This window comes from Microcaecilia unicolor, chromosome 13, assembly GCF_901765095.1.
Source record: "Microcaecilia unicolor chromosome 13, aMicUni1.1, whole genome shotgun sequence".
In the NCBI taxonomy this organism is placed as follows: domain Eukaryota; kingdom Metazoa; phylum Chordata; class Amphibia; order Gymnophiona; family Siphonopidae; genus Microcaecilia; species Microcaecilia unicolor.
The window spans coordinates 47,094,845-47,113,460 of NC_044043.1; the positions used below are offsets into that span (position 1 = coordinate 47,094,845).

Genomic DNA, 18,616 nt, shown 5'->3' on the forward strand with positions numbered 1-18,616 from the left:
AACCTTAACCAGAGAATCGGTATGGCCTTATCACAGTGGCTCACCGAATACCCTAACCAGAGCATCGGTATGGCCCAATCATTGTGGCTCACCACGTACTCTAACCAGAGCAGCGGTATGGCCTGCATAGAAAATGCATCATCTTTTTTTTTTTTTTTTAAACTTGCAAACAAAACAGCTCTGCAACCAACAATTGAACATAGAAACTTAGACAGAAATATAGAACACGGGAGGGGCCTGGGCCGGTCCGGAGGGATTAAAGGAAAGCAAATTAGCAGGTAAGGTCTAATTGCTCCTTCCTTAGCATCCCTCCGGACCGGCCCAGGATTGGACTGATGGGACGTAACAAAGCAGTAGTCCTACGGGAGGGACCCCAGCAGACCCGCTGAAATCACTCGCGACGCAAAAATCGCCTCCTGCCGACACTGCACATCAAGCCTGTAATGCTTAGAAAACGAATGGAGAGAGGACCAAGTTGCTGCCTTACAAATCTCCGCTGGTGGAACCAATGAACACTCGGCCCAGGACGCCGCTTGCCCTCTAGTTGAATGAGCTTTAACAGAGTTCGGGACAGCTTTACCTGCCAAAAGGTAGGCTGACCCTATCATCTCCTTGATCCACCTAGATAATGTGGGCTTAGAAGCCGCCAGCCCCTTACGGTGACCGGCCAACAGTAGAAAAAGACGGTCCGTGCGTCGAAAATCTTCCGTAACTGCGAGATACCGCTTAAGCACTCTTTTAACATCCAGAGTATGTAACTGTCGCTGTTCCTGCGTCCCTGAGGCCGATCCCAAAACAGGAAGAAACACTGACTGGGACAGATGAAAACGGGATACCACTTTAGGCAAAAAGGAGGGAACCGGATGAATAACCACACGCTCCTTGGAAAACTGCAGAAAAGGAGATCTGCATGAAAAAGCTTGCAACTCTGAGACTCTCCGAGCCGATGCAATAGCCACCAAAAACACTGTCTTAAGCGTTAGATCCTTCAAAGAACATGCTTGCAAAGGTTCAAAAGGTGGTTTCGTGAGAGTCGAAAGAACCAGATTAAGATCCCAAGATGGAAAGACTGATCTTACCGGAGGACGAAGAAGGCTGACTCCCTTTAAAAAACGAGCCACTTCCGGAAGACAGGAGAAAGATTTACCTCGAATCCGACCTCTAAAGCAGGAAAGAGCTGCCGCTTGCACCTTAAGAGAAGAAAGAGACAGCCCTTTATCCAACCCTCGCTGTAGAAAATCCAACATCTGAGGCACAGATGCTCGAAAACGGAAGGATGTCAGCCTCTGCACACCAGGCCTCAAAAATTCTCCAAGTACGAATATAGTTTAGCGAAGTGGAACGTCGACGAGACCTAAGCATGGTGGAAATCACCGGTCCTGAAAAACCCCGTTTAGCTAAACGGGCTCGTTCAAGAGCCAAGCCGTAAGACAAAATCGACCCGGATCTGGATGTGGAACTGGTCCTTGAACCAGCAAAGTCCTGTGAACTGGGAGCTGAAGAGGAGGCGCCACCAATAGCCGCTGTAGATCCGCGTACCAAGGACGCTGCGGCCAATCCGGTGCTACCAAAATTACCGGTCTTCCGTGATCTTCGATCATCTGTAGGAGACGGCCTATTAGCGGCCACGGAGGGAACGCGTAAAGAAGGTCGGAGGGCCACTGTTGCAAGAGAGCGTCTACCCCTGCCGCTCTTACCTCCTTTCGACGACTGAAGAAACGAGGGACTTTCGTGTTGAGATTGGATGCAAACAGATCTAGAACTGGAGTGCCCCAGCGCTCCACTATCAACCGAAAAGCCTGATCGCTGAGCGACCACTCCCCGGGATCGAGAGTGTGGCGACTGAGAAAGTCGGCTTGAACGTTTTCCACTCCGGCCACATGCGATGCTGAAATGGCCGAGAGGTGAATCTCCGCCCAGGCGAGGAGACTCTCCGCCTCCCGACACAATAGACGACATTTCGTTCCCCCCTGACGGTTGACATAGGCCACTGCCGAGGCATTGTCCGACAGAACTCTGACCGCTTTGCCTATTAGTAGAGGCCTGAAGTGCTGCAGGGCCAACCGGATCGCTCTGGTCTCCAACAAAGTGATTGATTGAACTGCTTCCAGTTGAGACCAAAGACCCTGGGCCCACTGCCCCAGGCAATGCGCTCCCCAGCCTCGGAGACTGGCATCTGTTGTTAGCGGTATCCAGCGAGGAGATTCCAAAGGCATGCCTACTGTGAGATTCTTCATCCGCAGCCACCAAAACAGCGAGCTGCGCTCTCTGTTGCGGAGAGGCAGACGCTTCCATAGTGACTCCCTCTGAGCGGACCAACGCGATAGAAGAGACCACTGAAGAGGCCTCATATGGAGTCTGGCCCAGGGTACTACTTCTATGGTGGCTGCCATGGATCCGAGAATCTGAAGATAATCTCGAGCACACGGACGCTGCTGTTGAAGAAAGGCCCGAATCTGAGACTGCAGTTTTAGAATCCTGGCTTGCGGTAGAAACACTCGGCCTTGTGTCGTGTCGAACGTGACGCCCAAATACTCCAGAGATTGAGAAGGAACCAACCGACTCTTTGACACATTTACTACCCAACCTAGAGACTGCAAGAACTGCATCACTCGTTCTGTGACACGACAACTCTCGTGATAAGACTTTGCTCTGATTAACCAGTCGTCTAGATATGGATGAACCAGAATCCCTTCCTTCTGGAGGGCCGCAGCCACCACGACCATAACTTTGGTGAAAGTGCGGGGAGCCGTCGCCAAACCGAAGGGCAGAGCACGAAATTGGTAATGCTGCCCTAGAATTGCAAAGCGCAAGAACTTGTGGTGAGCCGGACGAATGGGAATATGCAAATAAGCCTCTGTGAGATCCAAGGCTGTCAAATACTCTCCCTGGCGCACTGCGACTATGACTGATCGCAGGGTCTCCATGACTCTGAGAGCGCGATTGACCGGCTTGAGGTCCAAGATAGGGCGAAAAGAGTCTTCCTTCTTGGGAACTACAAAATAAATGGAATACCGGCCTTGCCTGTACTCGGAAGGAGGGACTGGACAGATAGCGTGAAGATCTAACAGCCTCTGTAGAGTCTCCCGAACCGCCCTCACCTTGAGAGGAGAACGACAGGGAGACTCCAGAAAGGCGTCTGCAATAGGCCTTGCGAACTCTAAGGCATAACCGTCTCGTATAACTTCCAAGACCCACTGATCTGAAGTTATGTGGGCCCACCTCTGATAGAACTGAGAAAGACGAGCTCCGACAGGCACCAGAGGAGAGGCCCTCGCCCCTTCATTGGGAAGGACGGGTCTGTGATCTAAAACCTGGAGAGGAGAAACTCGCTCCTCTGCGAGTACCCCTAAAGGACTGTGTCCTATTGTAGAACCGAGATTTATGAGGTTGAAAACCCCGACCAGTCTGAAATCTACGGAAACCTCTACCTGGACCTCTACCAGAGAAGGAACCTCGACCGGACAGGCGGGGTCTATCTTGCGGCAATCGAGGAACTTTAGCATCTCCTAAGGAATTAACCAACTTATCCAATTCTTCCCCAAACAAAAAGGACCCCTTAAATGGAAACTTGCTCAATTTGGATTTGGAGGCCGCATCCGCCGACCAACCTTTCAACCACAGCGACCGGCGAGCAGCGACTCCCAACGCCAAAGACTTAGAAGATGCTCGCAACAAATCATATAAGGCATCCGCCAGAAATGCCGCTCCCGTTTCAATCCTAGCCACCTCTAGATCAATAGCTTGAAGATCATCCGAAGTCCTGTCCAGAACTCTCTCTGCCCACCTAAAACAGGCCCTAGCCACTAAGGACCCACAAATGGCAGCCTGTACTGCCAAGGAAGAGACATCAAAACTATTCTTGAGCAGAGAATCCAGGCGTCTGTCCTGAACATCCCTAAGAGCTGTTCCGCCATCCACGGGGACTGTATTCCGCTTATTCACCGCCGACACCACGGCATCCACGACCGGCACCTTAAGCAAAGACTTATCCACTTCAGGCACCGGATAGAGACGAGACATAGATCTGGACTGCCGGAAAACCGCATCTGGGGACTCCCATTGCGCTTTAATAACATCCCAAATATCCTGGTGCATAGGAAAAGTCTTGGTAGCAGACCTAGAGCCTTTAATCAAGAAATCGACCTTACGGACTGCCGAAGCTGGCTGTAAATCTTCAAAGTTCAAAGTAGAAGACACCATAGAAATTAGCTCCTGCAAATCATCCTTATGGAAAACTCTGGCTACAGCAGGATCTTCTCCCTGAGCAAAAGAAGTAGCCTCAGGATCTGGAGAAGAAGATTCCTCCCAGATATGTTCCGCCAGATCTTCCTCTTCTTCTAAGAAGGGCATTTCCTGCTCATAAACTGACTCCAAATGCTCCCGCCAATCTCCCTCCCTAGATCTCTTAGAGGGAGGGGGAGCAGCCATACTCAAAGGCCCTGGCTCAGCTGAAGAATCCCCTTTCTGCAGCAAAAAAGCCTGATACATCTGGAGCACAAACTCAGGAGGAAACCCCCCTGCCTGAGTAGGCCCAGCCTGCATCAGTGCTCCTGCAGAAAAAACATCCAACGGAGGTACCGAAAGCCCTGCAGGCTGCGAGGGAGAAGGAGAGGGCGAATTCAAAATGGCCGCCGTTCGCGCCAAAACCGGCGTTCCGGAGTCCGGGGGCGCGCCTGACCCTTCTGCAACCACGGGATCAGAGCGCGCCGGTGAAGAGACCGAACCAGCTGACTGAACCGCTGCCGGCAAAACCGGACCCGACGCTCCCGCTAGCGCTGTACAATACTTACAAGCGCCTGAAGATGAAACACCCCGACGCTGACAAACGGAGCAGCGCTTAAGTTTTTCCGACATCGCTGACGCGCGCGTGCACGCGCGTGCGCGCGCGTACCCAATTCGCGCCGAAACTGTACTTTTTTTTTTTTTTAAACAGCACTTCAATTAACAACACGAATCCCCCGAAAACAAATAGAAAAGGGAGCCAGGCCAGGCAAAGAAAAAACTGTGCTCTTTATGGTTCCCTGCTGTGGAAACGCTAATCAGCCACACCACACACACTTGACAGTAACAGAGCTGCCTGCTCGTTTAATCAAGGGGACTGAAGAGATCTGTGGCAGAGAGACCAATTTAGCCTCTTTTTACTTCTGGCTGCCTCTCCCCAAAGGTAAAATCCCCTTGCTAATCAAAGGGCTACCCTTCCCTTTGAAATTGAATTAGATAATAAGGGAGGTGGGGAGGAACAAGGGGGGAGGGACCCGGGACACCCGAGTTTTCACCCCTGAGGCTGAGGCTGAAAGTCAACCAAACTGAAAAGAACACCTAACAAGCCTCAAAGAATTCCTGTGGCACAGAATAAAGGCAGACTAAAGCCATCAATAAAGAAAAAGCTGAAAGACAATATAGAGAGACTAATGGGCTCACTCCTACCTGCTGGGAGACTGAGAAATACTGGGGCTAGGGTCACATGACCAGGGCTCCTATTGGCTCGCTAGAGTCAGAGTTTTTTTCTCAGTCTCCACCTGCTGGTAGGCGTGCACAACCCATCAGTCCAATCCTGGGCCGGTCCGGAGGGATGCTAAGGAATGCAGGTTATTGCCCTACTGCAGCTTGATAACTTCTCACCTTACTTTAAAATTTAACAAACTGAAAGATACCAAGACAAACATCACTCAGCGTATAGGATTCTTCTTGCTACAGTTCTTGGTGCAGGTGTAAAGGTCATCTAGTACTGCTTGTGTCCTACTGAGTTTGTCTTATTTGCTCCTGGACTGCATAAATCTATTTTAATCATTGAGGGATATCTATCTTGGTTTTTAGGCTGTAGAACCCTCTATCTCTGGTTTACTGCTATCCTTTTTTATTTTCTGATTGCCAATCAGTGCTTTGATAGTAAATTATCTTTGATGTACTACAAAATCAGCCAAGTATGTAACACAGTCATATGATGTAGTTTTTATTAAACCCATGTGCCAAGCACTTATGGCATTATCAGGGCTTTTATCATATTGGTCGCAGAGAGGCATGATCTTTCTTGCTATTCCAATAACAGATGGTGCTGCTAACTTACCACTGTAATTTTTCTTAAATTATTTTTTATTTGAAAAAAAAAAATTCATGTTGGAGTATGTGGAGCTTATACATGTTGGAGTATGTGGAGATTATATACAATCAGTTCACCTAAATAAAACCACCTATTCACTTTGAAGCTGCTGATTTGTATTTTATCTTAAAACTGGATTCTGTGTTTCCTTTTGCTATCTATGGATAGGCCTGAAATTATTAATATAGGATGTACCATTTCAGAATATTGGCATAGCTCTCTAGATTGGCAGGTGTGTTTAAAATCCTTCTGAAGCCTTCCTACTGTACCTGCATATATACTGGCAATAATTTTCAGGCTGGCAGGTGCTATATAAGAAATGTAAGAAAACACAACGCTGGGGTTTACATGCCGAACAGTCCATTCACTTTGAAGGGGCTGTGTTGGTGAAGGCTTAGTAAACAGACCCTTAAATAAGTGGATTTCTCCCACTTCTCTCCCCCCCCCACCCTTGCTTTTAGGTCCTAAACCCAGCCATGTCTACTGAATTGTAGTTCTGAAAAGAAGACTGAAGGTATTTATTTAATCTACATATCCATGTTTAGTTTGCTCAGGATTACTGGACAATGTAAATAGTGATAGGAAACAGCTACAGTGCTCTGAAGCAGAAACTTGGAATACTGGATGAAATCAGGCGATTTAAATTTTATTCAAATTCATAGGTATTTAAAATGTTTGGTTTTCAAATTACTCTGACCTTCGTTGAACTACCTTACTTCCTTTTGACTTGCTGAGATCAGGCTCCTGTATTTGTTTTTAAATCGGATCAAAGAAAATACAAAACAGTATACATTCAACTAACAAACTTACGCTCTATATTATGGCTACCAAAGAGCCAACTCCAGTCTTACATTAGGAAAGCCCCACTGGCAGTGCAATACCCCTTGCAGACATGGTGGGCGGTCAGGCAAAGGATTCTACCCAACAGACTACACTTTCAACAGATGACAATAAAAACTGCCCCGGGAAGCCCGCTGGGGATAGACAATCCGCTTTATGGCCAATGGGAAAGGAGGGGTCTTATCACACTGAGTCAATTGTTGGAGGATGATCAAGTAATCCCATTTGAGGAGCTACAGGAAGACTATGGATTACCATCCTCCCACCTGTTTCATTATCAACGTTTTAGAGATTACATAAATAGGAAGGCAAAGGCAGAACTGGTTTTGGAGGAGGTAGATATAGAAAAAGCAATGAGGGTGGGCAGTCATAGGGGATGTGTATCTCGTCTATATGGGGCTCTGCTTGCTGATCAAGACCCAATACAACATTATATACAACGATGGGAGCGGGACTTACAGATAACCCTAGATAATGCCCAATGGGACAAAGCTTTAGAACAAATGTTACACGCCTCTGTCTCCAGTTCCCTCACTGAAAACAGCTATAAAATATTGTATCAATGGTACCATACCCCAAAGAGATTGGTGAAAATGTATGGGAAGGGGTCTGATCAATGTTGGAGAGGGTGTGCAATGGTGGGGGATATGCCCCATATTTGGTGGTTCTGTCCTAAGATTCAACTATATTGGACGGAACTGATTGATACATTTGCCCAGGTGACCGGGGTGCGATATCCAGCTAAACCTGAGATATGCTTACTACATATTCGCCCACCTGGAGTCCGACTTTCCGACCATCGACTTACGTCTATATGGTTTATAGCTGGGAAAATAGCATTGGCGGCAGCGTGGAAAAGTATAATGACACCACCGGTGATTCGGGTGATACATAAGATGGACTATCTTTACCAAATGTCAAAATTTACAGCCTTGAAATCGGGACATATAACAAAATTTAATCTGCTATGGGAACGATACCGCACATGGAGAGGGCACAATGGGATAGATCTTGATGCACCCCACTTGATTGTTCCTAGACTCTGAAAGTGGACTAATCAATCTTAGTACTACTAACCTTCATTAATGAGCAAGAGGTTTATGTTAGGGTAGAGGGGAAGGGAGGAAGGAGGGAATCTGTTTATTTTTCTGTTATTTGTTATGGAAGTTTTATATACAGTGGGGGAAATAAGTATTTGATCCCTTGCTGATTTTGTAAGTTTGCCCACTGACAAAGACATGAGCAGCCCATAATTGAAGGGTAGGTTATTGGTAACAGTGAGAGATAGCACATCACAAATTAAATCCGGAAAATCACATTGTGGAAAGTATATGAATTTATTTGCATTCTGCAGAGGGAAATAAGTATTTGATCCCCCACCAACCAGTAAGAGATCTGGCCCCTACAGACCAGGTAGATGCTCCAAATCAACTCGTTACCTGCATGACAGACAGCTGTCGGCAATGGTCACCTGTATGAAAGACACCTGTCCACAGACTCAGTGAATCAGTCAGACTCTAACCTCTACAAAATGGCCAAGAGCAAGGAGCTGTCTAAGGATGTCAGGGACAAGATCATACACCTGCACAAGGCTGGAATGGGCTACAAAACCATCAGTAAGACGCTGGGCGAGAAGGAGACAACTGTTGGTGCCATAGTAAGAAAATGGAAGAAGTACAAAATGACTGTCAATCGACAAAGATCTGGGGCTCCACGCAAAATCTCACCTCGTGGGGTATCCTTGATCATGAGGAAGGTTAGAAATCAGCCTACAACTACAAGGGGGGAACTTGTCAATGATCTCAAGGCAGCTGGGACCACTGTCACCACGAAAACCATTGGTAACACATTACGACATAACGGATTGCAATCCTGCAGTGCCCGCAAGGTCCTCCTGCTCCGGAAGGCACATGTGACGGCCCGTCTGAAGTTTGCCAGTGAACACCTGGATGATGCCGAGAGTGATTGGGAGAAGGTGCTGTGGTCAGATGAGACAAAAATTGAGCTCTTTGGCATGAACTCAACTCGCCGTGTTTGGAGGAAGAGAAATGCTGCCTATGACCCAAAGAACACCGTCCCCACTGTCAAGCATGGAGGTGGAAATGTTATGTTTTGGGGGTGTTTCTCTGCTAAGGGCACAGGACTACTTCACCGCATCAATGGGAGAATGGATGGGGCCATGTACCGTACAATTCTGAGTGACAACCTTCTTCCCTCCGCCAGGGCCTTAAAAATGGGTCGTGGCTGGGTCTTCCAGCACGACAATGACCCAAAACATACAGCCAAGACAACAAAGGAGTGGCTCAGGAAGAAGCACATTAGGGTCATGGAGTGGCCTAGCCAGTCACCAGACCTTAATCCCATTGAAAACTTATGGAGGGAGCTGAAGCTGCGAGTTGCCAAGCGACAGCCCAGAACTCTTAATGATTTAGAGATGATCTGCAAAGAGGAGTGGACCAAAATTCCTCCTGACATGTGTGCAAACCTCATCATCAACTACAGAAGACGTCTGACCGCTGTGCTTGCCAACAAGGGTTTTGCCACCAAGTATTAGGTCTTGTTTGCCAGAGGGATCAAATACTTATTTCCCTCTGCAGAATGCAAATAAATTCATATACTTTCCACAATGTGATTTTCCGGATTTAATTTGTGATGTGCTATCTCTCACTGTTACCAATAACCTACCCTTCAATTATGGGCTGCTCATGTCTTTGTCAGTGGGCAAACTTACAAAATCAGCAAGGGATCAAATACTTATTTCCCCCACTGTATATGCTATGTGATTGCGACATGACTATTGTTATATATTGTTATTCAAAAACTTTAATAAACATAATTTAAAAAAAAAAACCCAAACAGTATACATTCAAAGTTCAGACATCCATAATCCAACAACATACAGAAGAAAGGCAGTAGACTATGGACAAAATTCAGACCCCTCCCCACTTTTTTTCCCATCCATAACATCAAACATAAGGGAATGAAAATGAGGTAGAAATAATAGTGTAAAAAATAGGAGTATCAGGCTGCTTTTGTACAAATGGACTTTAAAGGTTCACTACAGAGCAGTGCTTATCAATCTTTCTGTGGCAGTGACACCATTTGTGCACCATAGAAAGTGCAAGTCACCTGGGTCAGTGTGGACCAATAACATTCTATGTTTGGGAAGTTCTACGTAAGTATTGCCATACTGGGACAGACCAAAGGTCCAACAAGCCCAGCATCCTGTTTCCAACAGTGGCCAATCCAGGTCACAAATACCTGGCAAGATCCCAAAAAAGTACAAAACATTTTATATTGCTTATCCCAGAAATAGTGGATTTTCCCCAAGTCCATTTAATAATGGTCTGTGGACTTTTCCTTTAGGAAGCAGTCCAAATCTTTTTAAAACTCAGCTAAGCTAACCACCCCTATCACATTCTCTGGCAACGAATTCCAGAGTTTAATTCTGCTAGAGAAGCAGTCCTGTATATAAAATATATATATCAATAGAAATGTGGGATATCTGAGTAAGTCCCACAGCTATAATTCTGAAGTTACTATCAGCAAGAGAATGCAGACATGTTAGATGCTAGTTGAGAACTTTTTTTTTTTTTCAATTCAACCATGGTAATGAGCTCAATCATAAGGTAAGTGCCCTTGACCTTGTTAGATGCTACTTTTGGTTTGTAGGTACTTATCAAGAAATTTGGACTGTAGATACAGAAATTCTGTTTGAGATTTGTGTAATTAATCCCTTCTTTAACTGTATATTTTAAAGGTCCATGTGTGGTGTCTTTCTTTTCACGTCACTGAAGCTTTTCTTGACTTTTTCTCTCCATCTGCCTTAGCTGAAGATCCAGAAGTTTCTCTTCAGGTCCTTAGCTGAAGTACCTGTTCTTAAGGTTAAACAAAACAAGAACGGTCTCCTTATGTGTATCTACTAGGTGTTCCTGAAGGATCTGGGTACATATTGAATTTTTCTAATTTAAATAAATGAATTGAAAAATCCCCCAAATAAGAACCTTACTATTCTACAACTGTTTCCCTATAGAGGGAGTGCAATCCAACTAAATGGTTTCACTCATACACTCAAATACTTTAATCTAAAAATGTGTTTTTTCTAAACTCCAGCAAATGCTGATATAATTGAATTGCAATTCTCTGTAGCAATTCTTACCTTATGGACTAAAAAAAAATAATTAAACTGACTTTTTCAGTTACTTCTTAAACCACTTTCTGGATATTTTTGAAGAAAGGAATCCTAAGAAAAAGGCATTTGCTGACCACATTCCCTTCAGTGTGTGGGTCATACAATGGGCTTTCCCAGCCCTGGAGGCTTGTATCTGTGGTGCTTTCTGTCCAGTTGAGAACCTCCAATGGGACCCTACTGAGATGATGCGCCATATCATCCCACAAGGACACGTCTTTCTGTGGTGATGCTATAAGTGGTATATGGACCTTGAAATGCTGGGACTTGGGACTTCAGCCAGAAGCTGCAGCCAGTCCACAGTGTCACAGATCACCTGATGCTTGACAGTGCTGCAAGAAGAGACCATAAATGTGTATGAAATTGGAGAGGCAAACTCCAAGGCATAGCCATCATGGACAAGCACCAGGACCCATTGGTTCAAGGCAATAAAGGCCCACTTCCCAAAATGGCACAACTGATCACCTATAGCAGCTCAGGAGGGACCTTCTGATCCTCACTAGGCTCCCTTCTAGGGAGAAGTTGGGGTAATGGAGGTTCAAAAAAGTGTGTGATGAACTACTTATATTTCTTGCTGGTAAATCTATTAGATCTGACATGTATGATGGGGTCTCTCCATGAATGATTTTATGAACCAAGGTGCAGACCTTGAATGTGATATGATCCTTTAATGGGAGCCAATGAAGTTTTTTTTTTGAGAGGGGTTTAGCACTTTCATACTTTGCTTTCCCGAATATAAGTCTGGCTGCAGTATTCTGGGCAGTCTGGAGTCTCTTAATGGTTTGTGCTTTGCATCCCGAATAGATGGAGTTACAATAGTCCAAATAGCTCAATACCAATGATTGCACCAACTTGCGGAATGACTCTTTGGGGAAGAATGGTCTCACTCTTCTAAGCTTCCACATTGCATAAAACATGTTCTTTATAACATTTTTCACATGACTATCCAGGGTAAGATTTTGGTCGATTGTAACACCCAAGAGTTTCAGGGAGTCTGCAACAGGAAGATTATGATTTAATGTATTGATATTGGTAAATTTGGTTTTATTGTATTGTGATGAAAGAATAAGACACTGCGTCTTTCCTGCATTAAGTTTTAACTGGAATGCATCCGCCCATGACTTCATAATTTGGAAGCTGTGATTGATTTTATCTTCAATTTCTGATAAGTTAAGATGAACATCTGTAAACAGGACATCCTCACTGAAATTTAGCCATATATTACTTTATTGTATAGAACAGTGTAGAAAAACAAGCACAAAATAGCCTTTAGGAGTGTTGTTTCCACTAGCTACAATCATTTTTGAAGCTGTTTGTGATATTCGGTTTTTGATTTCATGATATTTATATATACATATGCTTTCAAATGGACCACATGCATGGGCAGTCCATTATTTCTAACTAGTAAATAAGGCCCGTTTCTGACACAAATGAAACGGGTGCTAGCAAGGTTTTCCTCGGATTGTGTATGTTTCAGAGAGAGTGTGTGTGAGAGAGTGAGAGCGTGCAAGTGTCTGTGTGTGAGAGAGACTGCGTGCGAGTGTGTCTGTGAAAGAGAGTGCGTGTGATTGCCCTCTCTCCCCTGCACCCCTCCAGGCACCCAGCGATTCTCCTCTGTTCCCTGCCCTGCCCCCCCCCCCCGCAGCCACCGAGTGATTCTCGTCTCCCCTGCCCCCCTCCTCCAGCCACCCAGCGATTCTCCTCTCTCCACTGCCCCCCCTTGAGCCACGTTGACTTCACTCAGAGAAAATGACCCCTTCTCCTGCTCCTCCCTTCTTCCCATACAGTTCCATGTGATACGTCCCTCGATGTCATAACTTGCACCGTTGCCTTCACTCTCACTTGTTTTGTTTTTTTGTTACATTTGTACCCCGCGCTTTCCCACTCATGGCAGGCTCACGTTTTGATGCGAGGGCGGAGCATAGAGAGATGTGGCAGACTTACGAATGTTACGAACACTTCACTGAATGTTATGATGTTACGAACCATTCACTGAAGCCACGGAGTCAGCTTCAGAACGTTGGAAGTGTGTTTTATTATAGTAGAAGTTCCTTGTTTAGTTGCCCTTATACAAAAAGCTCCTGCATGAACAGTACAGTCCTGACTAGCCGATGTAAATGAGACTGACTCCATTGTTGGATAAGTAAAAACTTGGATAATAAGGAAATCACTGTACAAACCCCTCCAACAATGTATAAACAAGACATAGAGTTCCCGATTTTCAAAAATTGTTCTACAATAAAGATTTTTAATAAAAATAAGTGTTATGACATCACTGGGGAGGGTCTGTCCAATGGTCAGATTAGCAAAGATCGGATAATCAAACATAGTAAACATAGTAGATGACGGCAAAAAAAGACCTGTACGGTCCATCCTGTCTGCCCAAGAAGATAAATTCATATGTGCTACTTTTTTATTTGTACTGTCCTCTTCAGTGCACAGACCGTATCAGTCTGGCCAGCCCTATCCCCGCCTCCCAACCACCAGCTCTGGCACAGACCCTATACGTCTGCCCAGCACTATCCCTGCCTCCCAACTACCAGTCCCGCCTCCCACCACCAGCTCTGGCACAGACCGTATAAGTCTGACCAGCACTATCCCTGCCTCCCACCACCGGCTGTGGCACAGACCGCATAAGTCTGCCCAGCACTATCCCCGCCGCCCAACCCCGGCACAGACTGTATAAGTCTGCCCAGCACTAGTCCCGCCTCCCAACCACCAGCCCTAGCACAGACCGTATAAGTCTGCCCAGCACTAGCCCCGCCTCCCAACCACCAGCTCTGCCACCCATTCTAGGCTAAGCTCCTGGGGATCCCTTCCTTCTGCACAGGATTCCTTTATGTTTATCCCACGCATGTTTGAATTCCGTTACCGTTTTCATCTCCACCACCTCCCGCGGGAGGGCATTCCAAGCATCCACCACCCTCTCTGTGAAAAAATACTTCCTGACATTCTTCTTGAGTCTGCCCCCCTTCAATCTCATTTCATGCCCTCTCGTTCTACAGCATTCCCATCTCCGGAAAAGGTTTGTTTGCAGATTAATACCTTTCAAATATTTGAACGTCTGTATCATATCACCCCTGTTTCTTCTTTCCTCCAGGGTATACATGTTCAGGTCCGCAAGTCTCTCCTCATACGTCTTGTAACACAAATCCCATACCATCTTCGTAGCTTTTCTTTGCACCGCTTCAATTCTTTTTACATCCTAGCAAGATACGGCCTCCAAAACTGAACACAATACTCCAGGTGGGGCCTCACCAACGACTTGTACAGGGGCATCAACACCTCTTTTCTTCTGCTGGTCACACCTCTCTCTATACAGCCTAGTAACCTTCTAGCTACAGCCACCGCCTTGTCACACTGTTTCATCGCCTTCAGATCCTCAGATACTATGACCCCAAGATCCCTCTCCCCATCCGTACCTAGCAGACTCTCACCACCTAATACATACGCCTCTCTTGGATTTCTACTCCCTAAGTGCATCACTTTACATTTCTTCGCATTGAATTTTAATTGCCAAACCTTAGACCATTCTTCTAGCTTTTTCAGATCCTTTTTCATGTTTTCCACTCCCTCCGGGGTGTCCACTGTGTTACAAATCTTAGTATCATCCGCAAATAGGCAAACTTTACCTTCTAACCCTTCAGCAATGTCACTCACAAATATATTGAACAGAATCGGCCCCAGCACCGATAGACTGTACTGTACCAATTTTATAAAATAAAATACACAGGTATACAACAGCTCCACCCAAATGCAGACAGACCTCAGGAATATCTACAGGTAGGCCACTTAAAAGTACACATGCGCCTGTTGACACCTATACTAACAGGGACGGTGTAAAAGCCACATGCATATACACCCACACGTTTATAATAAACCATTTCCACACGTACAACATATCTCACACAGAGAAAATGTTTTAGAAAATTATATTCAAAAGGGAAATCCTTTTTCAATATCACAACAGTAAAATAAAACTACAGAGCATAGAAAAATCTTACACCGATTCCAAGGCAGTAAGTGTGGGATGGTGCAAGTTCATACATGCACTCCTAAACTTAAGAATAACGAAGGAGTGTAGGAAACCCATCGCACTCTAGCGATAAGTACACTGGGAAAAGACCAAGGGTCCATCGAGCCCAGCATCCTGTCCACGACAGCGGCCAATCCTACTGGACACGATCAAGGACAATCTCATACTACAGACGGGAGCTTTCAGCTTAGAGATTTCCAAGGACGGGTACAGCACCCTTCCTCCAGACACTTCCCGAACAACCTCAACATACGGACGTAAACGAGTTCGAAGCCGGCTCGCCAACTGCGATGAGGTAAGCAAACCGTCAACAACCCACATGTAACTCCGTCAGTAGCATGGAATCCCGTCCTCGCCTTCAAATACCCAACCTTCCTCCTATCTTGTCCCAGCACCTTCTCTGACGCAACTTCTTTCTCCAATTCCCCCGACCTGGTCCCGCCCAGCCGGAAAAAGGAAGTCGTATCAGAGGAGGCGGGACCAGGCCGGGAAAAGGCGTTGCGTCAGAGGTGGCGGGACGCTGGAGAAAGAAAACTGCGGGGCCGGTCCCGGGTGGCCTGACAGATAAGTTGGAAGGTAGGACGCAGGTGTGGGGGAGTGTTAGAGTGAGGGACAAGTACCGGGTCGTGGATGGGGAGGAGAGGGTGGAGACATGCTGGACAAGGGAGACTAGTAGAGATGGTAGCCCGCGGAGGAGGGGAGAGCAGTGCTCCCCCGGATGTGTGTGGAGAGGTGTGCTTGTTGTGTGAGGGCAGTTAAATGCCTGTGTCACGTGGTATCTCAGCTTTTGTTTTGTTTTGTTTTTTTTGTGGCTGAAGTGCTGAAAGTGAGGAGGTGAGTATTCACTGGGCTGGGGTCAATACCCCAAAGGACTTGTCATAGACAGGGCAGGGGTGCGGAAGGCACGGCTGTCATCGGGCTGCTTATGATGAAGTATAACTTGTTGGGGGTCAATGCTTCCATGTGAGTGATGTTTATATTTCATGCATGATATACTGTCTTTCAGGATGAAGTCAAAGAGGTTTATAATCTGAATGAAATGATAGTTTATAAAGGAAGAAAATAACCACAGTGTAAAGAAAGAACAGACGATGAAAGAAAATAAAGAAAACGAGAAAAGAGAGAGAAAAATATTTTATTATACAGAAATAGCGCCACCATTTGGCCATCTCTACTGAATTAGATATTTCCAGGGAAAACTAAGGAAAATAAATGCATCTTCAAAGAGGACCAAAATTGGAGATATGATCTAAGTTCTGAAGGGAGAGAATTCCAAAGTGAAGGTGCAGTAGGAAAAAGAAAGAAAGAAAGCTGAACATTTAGTAGATTCTAGGCGTGTATAATGAACAGAGAGGATGGATAATTGGTTACTCTTAGAGGATTGAAGGGTGTCAGCAGGACAATATAGGACCAAAGGAGAGGAAAGATATGATGGAACTCTGGAATATAATCTCATATGTGTCAAGGGCTGTATTTTATGCTGGTTTCTAAAGGAAGCCAGTGGTGTTGCTTCAGGAGAGGAGTAACGCGAAAGTGGTGTCTGTGAATAAGAAGACGAATAGAAGTGGTTTGAACAGGCTGGAATTTTTTCAAAAGGGAGGATAGAAGACCAGAATAAACGATGTGTTATAATAATCCAGTTTGGACAAGGACATAAAGAAGTGGAGCACAATATTTATCATCAAGGTATGGATGCAGTGAACGGATGGTGCGTAGTGAAAGGAAGCAGGATCTGGCAACAGAGGAAACCTGAAAATTGAATGAAAGATTTGTGTTGAGCATCACCCTGAGGGCCCCAGTTTATGTTGGTGGTATTGCTGGAATCTTGAGGGTCAGAGGGGTCACTGCTGGGCTTGAGTGCTGCTGGAGATTTTACTGTTATGTGGGATAGTGATGAAGGCACTGCAATGACTCTGATGTCTTCTGTGGGGAAAGGTGTTGGGATGACTGAGAGATGAAGGCAAACTGAACAGTGATACTTGCTTTCTAACTGGATGAGATTTGACTTCCCTGTTTCCTTTATAGAAAGTACTCTTGAGACCTTCAAAATTGAAGTTTAGTAATCAATTATGTATCACTATATTGCTAGGACATATGCAACAACAAATATATTCCATGGAGCAAAACCACTTACAAGAGACCTTTCCTTATGTAGGATAGTTTTTGTCACTGTGTACTTTACTCCCCCCACCCAGTCTTGTTGAGCATGCACACAGGATATAATATTGAGTTCACCCCCATCATCCCGCTTCTCCTTTGCCTAACCACAAAACTTTCCTAATCATGTATGGTAATCAGCATTATCATGACTATTGTCCAAATGTTTAGCCACCTGAGTGCCTGTTTGTGTTTCTACAGGGCACTTTAAACACAAATCTATTTCATTTCCTACTTTTGCTGTTGTTTTTCTTTACAGCTAAGGATTTCTGTACTTTATCTCATGAGTTTTTAAAGTCTGCTATTGTTTTAGCCTACAGCATTCAGTCCAGGAGAGCATTTCATGTGTCTTCCACCCTTTAAGACCCTTTATGCTTAGGTTTTGAAAGGGGAATTACAAAGCCCTGGTTGCATCACTTAAAAGTTTGTGGGTATTTTACAAAAAGCTGCGGCAAATATGGAGCTTTTTCTAAAATATGTAGAAGGGTACTGGCAATTTTACATGCAAACGCTACTGTTTTTAGCTATTTGAATGAACACAAAAGCTGTTGTCTTGGTGTGTAATGATAATAGAAACATGATATAAATATAACGATAGATAAGAACTGTCTAATACATTCCTCTATCAAAGTGAATTCTTTTATTTCTTTTACATAGGTATAAACAAAACAGCCATGGCAACCGAATCCCCTCGTCGCCCAAGCCGGTGTACTGGTGGAGTGATGGTTCGACCACAGGCTGTCACGTAAGTATGCTTCAAGAAGCAGTGGTGCTCATTTTCAAAGCACATAGACTTACAAAGTTACAGTAAAGCAAAATTTCAAAACACTTTGACTTACAAAGTTCCATAGGTTACTATAGGGCTCATTTTCGAAAGAGAAAACCGTCTTTAAAAGTGGCATAAAGCAGCATTTGGACATTTTTCTTACAAAAAGTCCACTTTGGTGTTTTCAAAACCTATTTTTCAAATGTTTTTCTATGCTGTTCGTCTCCAGTGCATTCAAATCTCAAGGGGGCGTGTCTGGGTGTGTTAAGGGCAGGATTTGGACGTTACTAAGACCTGGATGTTTTTCAGCCATAATGGAACAACAAAATCATCCAAGATTAAAACTAAGATGTTTTGAGCTAGACCTATTTTTATAATGAGTAAGACACAAAATGGTACCCTAAATGACCAGATGACCATTGGAGGGAATCAGGGATGAGCTCCCCTTACTGGTCACTGACCCCCTACCACCCCCCAAAATGTGATTAAAAACATTACTTGCTAGCCTCAGATGTTATACTTGGG

General features: G+C 45.1%; 1 protein-coding gene across 2 annotated transcripts in view; it reads left to right on the forward strand.

Annotated features, from left to right (window-relative positions):
- The first annotated feature begins 15,666 nt into the window (after positions 1-15,666).
- The window catches only part of BCAS3 (BCAS3 microtubule associated cell migration factor), a 1,139,946-nt gene continuing 1,136,996 nt past the window's right edge, over positions 15,667-18,616 (forward strand). For both annotated transcript variants that reach the window (XM_030222408.1, XM_030222409.1), the window contains exons 1-2: positions 15,667-15,744; positions 17,983-18,070. In XM_030222408.1, coding sequence (XP_030078268.1) covers positions 18,000-18,070 — 71 coding nt within the window. In that variant the 5' untranslated portion in view covers positions 15,667-15,744; positions 17,983-17,999. The remainder of the gene's footprint in view (positions 15,745-17,982; positions 18,071-18,616) is intronic.